Raw genomic sequence first — 13419 nt, 5'->3', positions numbered from 1 at the left:
CAGTGCTAAGAGCGGTTTTAAAAGAACCAAATGCATGAAGTGCACTAGTTTGTCCTCCCAGGCTCCCTGCCAGAGGCCTGCCTCATTCCATCCCACTGCAGCCACCACTGTCAGCTGTCACCGGAGAATGCTTCCTGCTTCCCGGGGGTACTGTTTTACACAGAGGTAAGCCCACAGCTCCCCCATTCAGGTGTAGCCCTTGAGCAGGAGGGCTGGATTTTTCTTTTTAGGTGAAATAATGAGAGTTGTGGGGATGTCTTTTCTTTTTCCCAAGTCCTTATCTTTTAGAAAAATATACACAGATGAAATGATGTTATATTTAGGATTTGCTGCCAAAGAGAGGAAGGGGGAACGGCCGTGGATTGCTTGCGGTTGAGGCTGGGTGATAGCACATGCAGTGCATTGCACAGCTCTGTACGCTTCTGCTGGGGTTTACGTTTTCCTGAAGTTAAGGGGAGAACATGAGCAGGGCCTTAAGAGTCTGAACAGCTTGGGTTTCAGCTCTAGCTCTGGTACACCTATCAGTGCGACCTAGACAGGAAGGAGCCCCTATTCCCGTATCTGTAAGAAGGGGCTAATCCCAGCTGCCTCTGAGAGGCTAAGGAAGTTTTTAATGAAGGAAGCCTGGAAAGCACTTAGTCTTGTACCTGGCACCTCCTCAGCAGCAGGAACGTCTGTTCTGGATGGGAGTTTGGGCCAGTTGACCCCTCGCTGGCCCTTTGTGGGTGGGGAGGGGGCTTTCCTGAGGGGCCTGGGGGCCTAGTTGCCTCAGTGGATACACAGCCTCTGTCTTTGATTAAACCACTATTGGCTCCACTGACATCTGTGATTGGTTTGGACCTTTCTTGGCACCAGTTTGGAGCTAGAAGTCAACAGTCAGATTCTTGGGTGTAGTTTCTGCTCAAAATATGGATAACAAATAATGCTGAAGCATTACTTGTTATTTATTTTTAAACATTTAAAAATAATTATTATATTCTCAAGAAGTTGCCAGAAATGTACTAACGGTCCTACATACCCCTCACCCTGTTTCCCCCAGTGGTACCACATTTTTGGTATATCTGTGGCACAGTGTCACAGCCAGCAGTGGGACAGTGGTGCAACCCACAGAGTTTATTTGGATCTCGCCAGTTATACCCACACCCGTTTATGAATCCTCTGAGCAACCCATTGGGGTGGGTTTTTCCGTTACGCTCAATTCTCAGACAAGGAGAGTGAGGCTCAGGGAAATTAAGTAGCTTCCCCAGATCACTGGCTGATTTGTGGCAGAGCCAGGACTCAGGTCCAGAACTGTGCTTATAACCGCTAGCCTCTCCGGCCTCCCTCCAGCAGTGGCTGCCCTTAACTCGGGACTTGTTGTTTTTCTTGTAGGTGAGCCCAGGCCAGGATGGGGGACTCCAGGGACCTCTGCCCTCACCTGGACTCTATAGGGGAGGTGACCAAAGAAGACCTGCTGCTCAAATCTAAGGTAAAGATCAGACCTCACAGGGCTGAGGTCACCGCGATCCTGGGATGTATCCGAATGTGCCTGAAGCAATGGGAGAACTGGCTTCCTTACCGCGTGTGCTTAGCCATTTGTGCAAACGGAGAAGCTGGCGTCTGTTTGGGTGGCCTTCCGGAGGCTGGGTCCTAGCAGCCAGCAATTATCATTCAGAGCAGCCCGTTTGGGAGCCGCTGATGCTGGGTGAGTGCACAGAGCCTTCCAAGGAAGGGACTGTGTCCTGCTTCGGGGTGGAGCCTCGGGCGTTGCTACGCACGTGCCCCGAGGAGCGCTTGGGGAGGCTGGAAGTGAGAAGCCGCACACCCGAGGGAGGGCATGTCATCTTTTTGTGTTAAGTTAAAGTATTTTGAATAGCTAACCCTTTCACTTGGTTCCAGAATGAAACTATGTGAGAATATAAATGTCAAGGAGCCTTCCTCCCCCTGTGCTCACACCGGCCATCCAACCCTCAGCTAACCACTTCTTGTAGTTTCTTCTGTGTCTTTTCAGGGTTAAGTAGATAGACTTATTTTTCATTTTGCCTTTCATATGCCACTTCAGTGTAGAAACTTAGGTGACTCACTTTTCTCACGTGACTGTGTCTTGGAGACCTTTGGATACTGGTACATAAACACAGCTTTCTCACTGTTTGTCTTGAAGTTGCGTCATATGACATTGTGTGGACTCCGTAACTCATCCTGTGGGAGTGGACGCCTGGGCTCCTTGTACCTTCCTGCCAGTTCAGACAGTGCCGTGATGACTTCCCCAGTACAAGTGTTGTGTATGGGCAGAGCCATGGGGCGGGCACATTCCCAGAAGTGGGGTCATTGGTTGGATTCCTAGACGCATCACTGACTCTTCTTGCCCGGCATTTCATGCTGGTCATTCGGCCTCCCTGCACCGGCAGGTCTCGGATGGCCTTTGGCCTGAGCTGTTTTCGTCTGGGCCTGTGTGAGGGATCAGCTCTTCAAAGTACCCGTGGCCTCTTTTGACGTAGTTTCGTGTCTGACGTGCTCGGCAGGAGGGGCAGAGCGAGGCTCTGGCACAGCCTCACCACCTCATGCTGGGTTTCTTTCTGAATCTTTACGGAGGAATAAGTGAGACAGACTGAGTGGATTTTTCCTCCAGAGAAGGTGGGGAAAAGGGAGTCTGAGAGCAGGGAGATGAATGAGGTGGCGAGAGGGAAGCAGAACATGGGAAGTTGGCTGGGACGTGGCAGCCTTTTAGAAGTGTTGGTGCTTCTGGAACAGAAAGACCAGGAGCCCTTGGAGATGTCTCAGGCCTGCATTTCAGAGTGCTTGTCATCTGCCACCTCTGGGCATCTGGGAAACTACAAAATGCAACCAACATTGTTTTAAAATACCTGGAAGGAGCAGGGATATGAGCAGGTAGCTCACAATGGACGAGGTGCAAACAGCCAAAAAACTTTTGAACAAAGATGCTTAACTTCACTCGTGGTTGTGGATATTGCTGATGAAAGCAAGATGATACCGATTTTAGTGGGAAAACACAGGCTGATCCAATCCAGAGCTGACAGTGATGGAGGTCGGTGGGCCATGCATGTCGTAGTGGGCGAGGTAGGCATTACTGTAACTGCAGCGGTGCAATGTCACTTCTGGGAATTTATCTAGTAGAAGTGTAAGTACCAGTTATGAAGATACAAATACAGTAGGATTTATTAAGCATTATTTGTAAAAGGAAAAACTGGCAGTCTGAATATTCATCAAGAAGGCAATGGGTGGATAAGCTGTGGTGCCCACAGTGTGGGGCACGGAGCATGTATTGCAAAGGATGAGGTGTGGATTTGTGTACAGATGTAGGTGACAGAAGCTCGTCACAGAGAAATATGTATAGTATGATCAGATTTTCCTAAAAATCATAACATCCCCAAATCTATGCATATAAGTTTGTATGAGAAGAAAGTATGGAGGGATATACTTTAAATCATCACAGCACATATATATTACATATTACACACTCTTCTTCAAATTGTGGATAGCATGTATCATTTGAAACGTTAAAACAAGCGTACAATACTTTTATCGTCCAAGAGACTGAAACAAAAAAGAAAAAAAAAGAGCCCTGGGAAGATGGGACTAAATTGTGAAATCAGAACATTACAAAAGAGATTGCAAATTTGGGAAGGTCAGGACCTGCCTCTCTGAGTTCTCTAAGCAGACTGACCTCCTGCCCTCAGAGCATCCTCAGCAAGAAACCCTGCCCGTCAGCTCTGCCCCGTGGGATGAGCCGCTTCATCTCAGCCCTGCTGAGGGTTCTGTGTCCGGGCTGTTCACAAATGCAGCCGGAATCTGGGCTTTGTGGGAGTGCTGCTGGGAGCCTGCTGGGGGACACTGGCTCTTGTGGAAGGAGGTGTGATGACCCAGGCTCCTCTGCCTCCCCATGACCCTTCGCTGTAGCAGGGTGTGACCTCAGTTTCTCATCTGTAGAAAGGATCTTGAGTTGCTGCTGCACAGACTACAGGGGATTGCATGAGACATGTGCGAACTTCACTGTCGTGACCTCTCACCAGGGGTCAGCCTGATGCTGTAACTACCATCAGGCTGGCCCTTGGAATTCATCGCCCAGCTGGTGGAGGCCCACTGGGCATTGTGGAGGCTCTTGGAAATTGCTGTTCTCACGGGCGCAAAATTATTTAGGGCACAGTTGAAGTTGCATAAGAAGAGACCCTGAAATACAGTGGCTTAACAGAGAAAGGTTCACTTTTCTCCCATAGAGCCTCCCAGAGATGGCCAGGACAGGTAGGGTGGCTCAGACATTCTCAACATATGACTTTCATTTCTAAGTCCAAGGTGCTTGCTTCAGCTCCCGCCATCACGATCACATTCCAGCCACTGGAAAGAGCAAGGGTAGTGCAAAGCTCAGAAGTGGCACGCTTGACTTCCACTGTCATCCCATTGACTAGAACTGGGTCCCATGAACACGGCGGGGTGCTGAGAAGCAATCTGTGGCTGGCTGGCCATGTGCTCAGATGAAGTTCCTGCATTCCTGTTATTAAGGCAGGAAAGGGAGCCATTGGTAGACAAGAAGCAGGCTCTGTCACCCAGACCGCCGGCAGCCCGGGTGCTTTCCTTGGTCACAGTATCGGTCTCCTAATCTGTGCCAGACCCTGTGAAGTCACAGGGGTAGGCAAAGCAGACCACCCCTCTCTTATTGAGCCCTGAGTCCAGCTGGGAGAAGGGGTTGGTCATCGAAGGGAAAGTAGAAGGCGTGACAAGGGAGGAGCACGTCAGGGGTCTGTTTGCCTGCACTTCAAATGATTTTCCTGGAAGTGTTTATTCGGGCACACAGTAAACACAGTTCAGACACCAAAGTGTGAAGGGCCACTGTGGGGAACCAAATTTAGATCGGCAGGCTGGGAAAAGCCTTTCTGAGGCCTTTAAGTGGAGACCTTCAGGGTGCGTCCATCACGGCAGCTCGGTGGGGGCCGGTATGTGGTGCCCTCCAGGCCAGCGCTCAGCCAGAAGCCCCCACAGGCTGCTCACACCTGGCTCTTTCCCTCCCACCTCAGCTCACACAGGGAGCCTGCCAGTCGTGTGGCGTCACTGGACCGAACCTGTGGGCGTGTCTCCAGGTGAGGTATCTGTGCAGCTGCCGGAGGCATGCGGCTCGGTCTAGTCTCCGGGCTGGGAACCCCTACCCGCAGCGGGCCCTACGGCCACCCTGGGCGGGGACATAGGGCATGGACTCCCGAGTCAGTGAGGCCCTGGACTGGCTGCCTGGGCAGCCGTTAAAAATGACAAGAGTAAAGGCAGGCTGGAGAAGACGCTGGACTAAGTGGTCCCATCTGCGTGACAGGCGGAGTTGGCTGCCCCCGGCGTGTATGAGACTTGATGGGGGATCTTGGCTCCGAGCCCTGGCACCTCTGGGTAGCACCCCCACCTATGAAGTGTGGGCCGTAACACTCACTGAGCACTGTCCCCGCCTTGTGGGCTTAGAGTGGGATTTGCCGAGATGATGAGGTGATGCCTGTGATGGGTTTAGCAGGGTGCGTGGCCCATGGGCAGTATCTGGTCAAATCCAGTTGTGTTTTGATTATTATTGCTTATTAAAAAGACCAGCAGATATTTCAAAACATGACAGCTTTCTATGGGTGATGGGATTGTGGGTAATTTTTATTTTTCTCTGTAATTTTGCAGTATTTTCCAAATTTTCATTAAGTATGTATTTATTGCACTTTATAAGAATACTAAAAGTGACTATTGCTTAAAATATCTTTAAAAACAAACACAAGTAGAAACCAAAAAGATGCCCTGAGGGGGTGACCACCTCACAGTTCAAGTTTGTCTTCACAGAAGACACCGCAGAAGGCACAGAGGCCCCAGGCCTCAGCCTTTCGAACTTGTTACTCAGTATTAAGTAGATTGCAAGATAATACTGTCTGGGCCCCCAGGGCACAGCAAGACGTGTGAGTCATGGTCCTACTACCCACCCCGGGAGTCCCTGGCACCCCCAGAGAGACAGATTCAGAAAACAATGCATCCTCTGTGGCTCGAGAGGCACTCGCCAGCCATGCAGGGCTGGTCACATGTGGACAAGACACCACGCACCTGTGGAGAAGCAGGCTGATCCCTGGGGTGGGACCTGCAGTGGGGAGGCCCTTGAGCCGGGCCTGGGAGGATGGTAGATGTGAGAAAGGTGAGTGAGGGCCTAAGGCAGGTCCTCAGGAACATGCTGGCCCCACTGTGGGGCCCTGGGTCAGCCCTGGAGTCCACCTGCCTTTGCCTACTCAGCACCCCCTGTTAGAAGGAGGCTGTGAGGCCCAGGCTCCCCCTCCAGAAGTGTGTGTCTCAATAACTGGGACAAGTGCAGGGGGAGAGGGTCTGGGCACCAAGCAGCCAGGCTTCAGCTCTGCCCAGGTCTAGCTCTGACCCTGCCTGGGCTTTTTGCAGGAGTGCAGTAGCCCAGGCACCCTGCCCATCTCACTGACACTTTCATACTTCAGGCACAGACACCTGCCTTTCTGTGGGGTGGCAAGGTCTCAATCCCTTGTGGGTCCTTTGTGGTGGCGATGGGGATACTGAGGCATTGATGGACACCTGCTTGCTCTTCCCAGGTTGCCTGCCCCTACGTTGGCTGTGGAGAATCCTTTGCTGACCACAGCACCCTTCATGCACAGGTAAGCATGGTAGGGGGGAGCGTGAGCCCACAGTCAGGCAGCCCAGAGTTCAGACCCTGGCTCCCGCTGCCTCCTCGCTCCATCTACCTGCTCTGGGCCTCCGTGGCTCTGTTTACAAGATGGGAATAATCACAGCAGGGTTTCTGCAAAGAAGCGAGATCTTTGAGGAATGGCAGCCCTTGGCATTTCCGGCTGGACGATGAGCAGAGCCTGAGCTTCCAGGCCTCTGCGCTGACGGGGCCTTTTACTGAGGCCTGAGAGCTGAGGCAGCCCTGATGCTGGTGTGGGGCACACGTTAGGCCAGGGTACCCCTGACCTTTTTGAATCTTACATTCTAGGCAAAAAAGCACAACCTGACCGTGAACCTGACCACATTCCGCGTGTGGTGTTATGCCTGTGAGAAGGAGGTGTTCCTGGAGCAGCGGCTGGCGGCCCACCCACCAGGCCCCACGCCCAAGTTCTCAGAGCAGGTGAGGGGCTGCAGCCAGGGCCCTCGGACTGTCGGTGACACGTGTCAAGGGCAGGGCAGTGTGACCCGAGCATCAGTGGAGCATGGACTGGTGGGTCCCAGCTGGCGTCCGCTCCTGGTCAGTGTTCTTGGGTGGCCAGCCTTGTGTCAGCAAACGCTCACTCAGCTCCGGCCACGTCTGAGGCCTGTGTGAGGCAGTGGCACTCCCGTGACTGTGAGCAGGGCCTCCCTCGGAGCTTGGGGGCTGTGGGGGGGCCGTGTGTAAGTGCAGGGCTTGGGCGGGCCTGTGGAGGCCCCCAGTAACCCCGTCTAAAATGTGTGCCCCGGGGATTGTGAGAGGTCACTGCAGTGCCTTCCCTGTGGGAACCACTGTGGGTGGTGTGCCTGGCAGGACACTGTGCAGCCCTGCGGGTGGTGAGCTCAGCGGGCTCAACAAGGGACCCGGCCCGGGTCGGTCAGTGGGGTGCTGTGTGCTGGCCTGGCCAGAGGAGGAGGCCGGGGCAGCATCTCTGTGTGCATAGTGTCTGCTGCCCAGGAGACTGTGACGCTCTAGTAACGGGTGCTCAGTGAGTGTTTATGGAGTATGCTTGCAGACATGGTAGATGCTTATGATTTTTTACAAAAAGGGCTATGAAACAATTTATGCAATACCCTGTTTGTGGGAGGGTGTCAACAGTTAAAACTGCACGTAGATACAAACAGTCTCAGGAAGGTTGGGTTACATGTTATTCTTTATTGCTATTTGTCTCTCAAGTTTATTACTGGTGTATTATTATTGTTATTCATTATTATAAATAAAACACAACTCCCAGAGCGAGGCCGGCTAGTGTCATCTCTTCCGTCGTGGCCTCTGCTTGATGGGCTGACTCAGGGCAGGCCTGGAGCGGGCAGCTGGGCTTCCCTCCCCCAGGGCCTGTGGGCCTGCCTCCGACCCCCACCCTCTCACCTCCTACTTTTCCTCACGCGGGTCTTGAACGCAGGATTCTCTGCTGCCCACCCACCCCCTGAAAGCTGTCCCTGTTGCTGTGGCCGACGAAGGGGAGTCCGAGTCAGAGGATGATGACCTGAAGCCGCGAGGTAATGGCCCCCAGAATGGGGAGCTGTCGGGCCAGGCCGGGGCCTCCGCTGTGGGTGGACGCTGCACCACCAAGCCACTTGGGCAGGGAAGGGGGTGATGGGTGGTCCATGCGCCGTCGTGCATGCCCAGCCGAGTCCTAGAGGCCTGGCAGTCTGCCTGCCTGTCCCAGCCCTGTGACCTGTGACCCCAGCTCCTCAGCACCTGGGCCTCTTTGTCTGGACAGGGTGAGCAGTGGGCTGGTCTGGGCGGAGGGCAAAGGGCTTGTCTGTTTGATACACTAGAGCAACCACAGCTACTGTGAGCAGGAACTAGATTAACTTATGTGGCAGATATCTGGGGTGGAACCCCAGCCACCCATGCCATCCTCCAGTAGGGTCCTGGTGGCTCAGGAGCCACAGCTCTTGTCCAAGTGTGTACTTCAAGGCTTCCTGGCTGGGGCAGGGTGCTCAACTGACCCCGCCTTTGTGCTTGTGTTCCTAGGCCTCACAGGCATGAAGAACCTCGGGAATTCCTGCTACATGAACGCAGCCCTGCAGGCCCTGTCCAACTGGTAGGCTGCTACCTCATCTGGGAGAGGGGGGCCAGGAGCCGTCCCCGGGAGCCCCAAAAGAGCAGCAGCCCCCAAGCATGTTTGTGAATGTTGCCCCCAGATATGTGTATGTGGCTAAACACCAGAACCCTTAAAAACGCACCTGCCCTTTGACCCAGCAATCCCTCCTATCAGAATTATCATGAAGAGATAACTGGAGATGTGGAGAAAGTTGTGTGAGGATCTTCATCATCCTGTTGTTTATTGCAAATACTGTGAAGGCCCATAGAGTGGCAGATTCACTGTAGGCCAGCCTTACAGTGAGTGCAGGACAGTATTTACTGAAATGAGAAGGCATTCAGGATATATTAAGTGGGAAAAGGTTATAAAGCTTTGCATAGTATAGTCCCGTTTTGTGGGGAAATGCCAGTTTCCATCTGGGATAGGTGTTCATTCCATGAGACTGGACCATCTCCTGTGCCTGGCACAGACGCCCCATCTAGTAGGATTCAGTGTAAATATGTGTGTATATAGAAAAATCTGAAAGAATATGCCCCTAAATTTTCAGCATAGCTGTCTTCACGTGATAGGATTAAGGTCCATTGTTATCATTTGCTTATGTTTTCTAGTGTTTCTACAACGAATGTAAATTTCTTATATAATGAGAGGGGTTTTAAAACCATGAGAAAAAGGGGAGTGGGGGAGATGCCTCAGGCTCTGGAAGGTTTCCACAGCTGGGCTGGTTCTACTTGTTCCCGCACCAGCTCCCCGAGCCCGCAGGCCCTGGAGGAGGAGCTCATCTGCCCTGGCAGAGGCGAGGGGCTGTGTCGCTTCCCAGGGCGGCCATAACAAAGTCCCATGGGCTGGGGGGCTTAAACCACAGACATTTCTTCTCCCTCAATGTTGGAGGCTGCAGGTCCAAGTTCAAGGTTTCTCCTGAGGCCTCTCTCCTTGGCTTAGGGGCGGCCACCTTCTCCTGGGTTTTCAAGCTGTCTGTCTTCTGTGTACGTCCAAATTTTCTCTTATACTGGATCAGGACCCACTCTGGTGACGTCACTTTAACTTAATTGCCTCTGTAAAGACCCTGTCTCCGAATATAGTCACATTCTGAGGTGGAGAGGTTAAAACTCTGACATATAAATTCTGAGGGACAGAATTCAGCTCCTAACTGGTGGGGCCCTCCTGGTCATGGGCAGGTATTTCATCTGGAGGGGCTTCAGGACGTCCCCCACGAGCACTCCCCACACCAGACGCTTTTGCTTCCCGGCCCAGCTCTCTCTAAGCAATGCCTGCTCCCTTCTTTTCTCTTCCACCCTGGCTCACGCCCCACCCCCGGCCCCCAGCCCTCCGCTGACCCAGTTCTTCTTGGAGTGTGGAGGCCTGGTGCGCACAGACAAGAAGCCAGCCCTGTGCAAAAGTTACCAGAAGCTGGTGTCAGAGGTGTGGCACAGAAAACGGTGAGTGACTGAGCCCTTGACCTGTGGCAGGTGTGTGGGGTGGGCTTTTCTCTCAGTCCCTTCAAGGATCCCTTGGTGAGCATTCGGCTCCTCGCTGAGCACTTGCCCAGCTTTACCCTGGAAATGCTTATGGCAACCCCATGAGGTGTGGGTCTCAGCCAAGCCTTTTTTATAAATTGGGGAAGCCAAGAGTTAAGTATCTTTTTAAGATCACACAGCTTGTGAAAGGTGGAGCTAGACTTGAACTTGACATTGATCTGAGCCAGCAGCCACTTCCCACATGTTGTGTGCCAAGGCCCGGATGTGCATTGTGCCCACTCCTAATTCTCAATCATGACTGTGCATGTGGGAAAGAATCAGTCTCATAAATGGTGGCTGGCACCAGTGGGGCAAGGGCTTTAGCATGGTGTAAAATGAATTTAAAGACCAGAACCTTGGATTAGACCTGTTTCTCCAGGAAAAGTCAAAATTGTGAATAATTTAAAAGGAGTACACAGAAATATATTAAGTATAAAAGCAGGTTTTGAAATGACATGATGCAATATAATGCCAATTTTGTAAGAAACCATGTTTCAGTGTACACCTGTATGTAATTTTGTATATGTGTCTGTATTTTCATAGAAAAATCTGGAAATATTAGTGGTAGATATCTCTGAGTGGTGCTGTTAGTGGCAATATTTCTTTATTGGGCTTTTCTGAAATTTTAGATTTTTCAGTAGTGACCGTGTATTACTTTTGAAATTGGAAACCCCACAATATTTTAGAATGAAGTTGTTTTAAAGTAGTCTTGTCATGGACTAGCAGGAAACAACGCCATCCCAGTCAGGAGCTCTGCGCCTTGGGGAGCCATGACTTGACGGTCTCCTGCTGGGACTCCTGGCCTGATCAGCGCCTCCCCGACATGCAGTAAATGCCCTGCCGGTCAGATCCGGCCTCACTGGCTGCCTGCCGACTCTTGTGGGACTGAGTCACTGAGAGCAGGCCACCTGCACTAACGGCTCTGGTCTTCCTACAGCCCAAGCTATGTGGTTCCCACCAGCCTGTCCCACGGGATCAAGTTGGTCAACCCGATGTTCCGGGGCTATGCCCAGCAGGTAGGCCATCCAGACTGACCAGGGGACACTCAGAGAGGTTCCACAACTTGCTGAGGTCACACAGCACATGGCAGCAGGGGCGGGATTCAGGCTATGTGGAGCTGTCCCTCAGGGCCGTGCACCCTCCCTGGGGCGAGGTGCCCTGCTGGCCCTTGGGCTCTCAGTGAGGACGTGGTGAAGCAGGCTCTAGGCTGCTGCCTAATGTCCACCAGACTCCAGAAGCATCCCTTTCTCTGGTTCCTGGACATAATGCAGGGGACGTTTCCCGTCTGAATCATAGACGCTGTGGGCCTTAATGGCCAGAGGAAGGCTTCGTGCTTCCACATGGCTTGAGATTTTAGCAATGAAAACAGAGCACTTTTGTTAAAAGGAAAGTAGGTGGCGTATTGAAGGCCTGTTTCTTAAAAGAACTTTTCAGTGCCCCTGACATAGACATACACCTCCTCCCCCTTCCCTAATTTGAGATAAGCCAGTGGTTAATTTTGCTGATCTTCAAGCTTGGCACTGCTTAATCCATCCGGAGCCTTGTTCCCTCTGCTGGAACAGAGAGATGTGATGTGAGGCTGTGGGTCCTCGGCTGGGATGGCTACTGCGTGACACCCACCTCATGTGGATCAGGAGTTGGGCTGGGGGTCCTGCCTCTGACATCCAGGTCAGGGACTGTGCAGGGTGGAACTGGACTTTGAACCAGTGGCCCAGCATGACACCAAGTGCCCCACCTGTCAGATGCCAGCCACTGTCACCATCCTCAACCTTTAAAAGCACCTCATGTGTGTGCATGGCTCCTGGCTGGGCTTGGTGGGAAGACTGTGCTAGCCCTCACCCCTGGCTTCCTGCTGGGTGGCAACCTGGTCATGGAGCCATCCGAATAAAAGCGGCATGAGCCAGCCAGCCTGAAGCGGCAGCTTAGTCCCTGTCTGCAGGTCGCAGAGGTCTGCCTCCAGAGCTTGGGCTCCTGCACAAGCTACAAAGCAAGGAGAGGCGTAGGCCTGGAGCAGGGGGCGGCGGGGGTCACAGGCAGCCTGGCCTCAGGCGGCATTTCCCCCAGAGCTCAGCTGCGGTCTCATGTGCACACGCATCTTGAGTGTCACCTCTGTGCTTCCACAGGTCCCCTGCCCACCCCCAGTGGCCCCCCTTTTGGGAGCAAGGTGACTTCAGCAGCTGAACACACCTCCACTCTCCCAGTGTGGGGTCGGAAGTGGGGCTAGAGGGGATGAAGAGCGTGAGCTGGGGAGTCAGGTGGCCCGACAGCTGTGCCACTTGACAGCTGTGGGACCTGGGAGGGGCCCCCAGCTTCTCTGAGCCTCAGTGCCCTCAGTGGAATGGGGGTCAGGGCAGAACTGCCATGGCCCCCCTGTGAGGGGTCGATAAGCACGTCTGCGTGGGGTGCCACCGAGGACCCGCCAGGAGCCCTCAGCAGAGGCAGCCGGGTGCTTGCCGCCCCTGGGAAGGCCCTGCTGATGCGGCCCCTGGTTCCAGGACACCCAGGAGTTCCTGCGCTGCCTGATGGACCAGCTGCACGAGGAGCTCAAGGAGCCGGTGGTGGCGGCAACGGCGGTGCTGACCGAGGCTCGGGACTCGGACTCGAGCGACACGGATGAGAAGCGGGAGGGTGACCGGAGCCCGTCAGAGGACGAGTTCCTGTCCTGTGACTCAAGCAGCGACCGGGGTGAGAGTGACGGGCAGGGTCGAGGCGGGGGCAGCGCGCAGGCCGAGACGGAGCTGCTGCTCCCTGACGAGGCGGGCCGTGCCATCTCCGAGAAGGAGCGGATGAAGGACCGCAAGTTCTCCTGGGGCCAGCAGCGCACAAACTCTGAGCAAGTGGACGAGGATGCTGACGTGGACACCGCCATGGCCGCCCTTGACCGCCAGCCCGTGGAGGAGCAGCGGCCATCCCCGCGGTCTGCCAGCCCCTGCCAGACACCAGGTACCAGCCAGCCACGTGGAGCCACTGCCTCTTTTGTGCAGCCCCCGCTGTGTGCCGTGCACCCACACAGTGGCCACTCAGTTCTCCCAGCACCCTGAGGGTCCACCACTAGGCCCAACTTCCAGGCGAGAAATTGGCTAATGTGTCCACACTCACTTTGCTAATAAAGCTGGAGTGTGACTCAGCTGGGGAGCCCTGAGCTCTCGGCTGGAGACGTGGTGTATGGAAAGCAGTTCTGTGTTGGGGTC

General features: G+C 53.7%; 1 protein-coding gene across 16 annotated transcripts in view; it reads left to right on the top strand.

Annotated features, from left to right (window-relative positions):
* USP20 (ubiquitin specific peptidase 20) overlaps positions 1-13419 on the top strand; it is a 38116-nt gene that overhangs the window by 12096 nt on the left and 12601 nt on the right. For 7 of the 16 annotated variants that reach the window (XR_005058419.2, XR_012125649.1, XM_037007947.2 and 4 more), the window contains exons 1-9: positions 3022-3057; positions 5010-5072; positions 6555-6617; positions 6956-7087; positions 8067-8163; positions 8645-8714; positions 10037-10150; positions 11166-11244; positions 12724-13171. Coding sequence is in view for 12 of the 16 variants with exons in the window: in XM_037007947.2 (XP_036863842.1) it covers positions 3037-3057; positions 5010-5072; positions 6555-6617; positions 6956-7087; positions 8067-8163; positions 8645-8714; positions 10037-10150; positions 11166-11244; positions 12724-13171 (1087 nt within the window). In the remaining 4 variants the exon portion in view is untranslated. Of the gene's footprint in view, positions 1-30; positions 166-1371; positions 1469-2596; positions 3058-5009; positions 5073-6554; positions 6618-6955; positions 7088-8066; positions 8164-8644; positions 8715-10036; positions 10151-11165; positions 11245-12723; positions 13172-13419 lie in introns of those variants that run through there. The other 9 variants (XM_017656583.3, XM_037007948.2, XR_012125650.1 and 6 more) reach the window with 6 other exon arrangements.

This window comes from Manis javanica, chromosome 2 (assembly GCF_040802235.1).
Source record: "Manis javanica isolate MJ-LG chromosome 2, MJ_LKY, whole genome shotgun sequence".
NCBI lineage: Eukaryota > Metazoa > Chordata > Mammalia > Pholidota > Manidae > Manis > Manis javanica.
The sequence above is the reverse complement of the archived record's forward strand: the minus strand, read 5'-3'. Positions and strand labels throughout refer to the sequence as shown.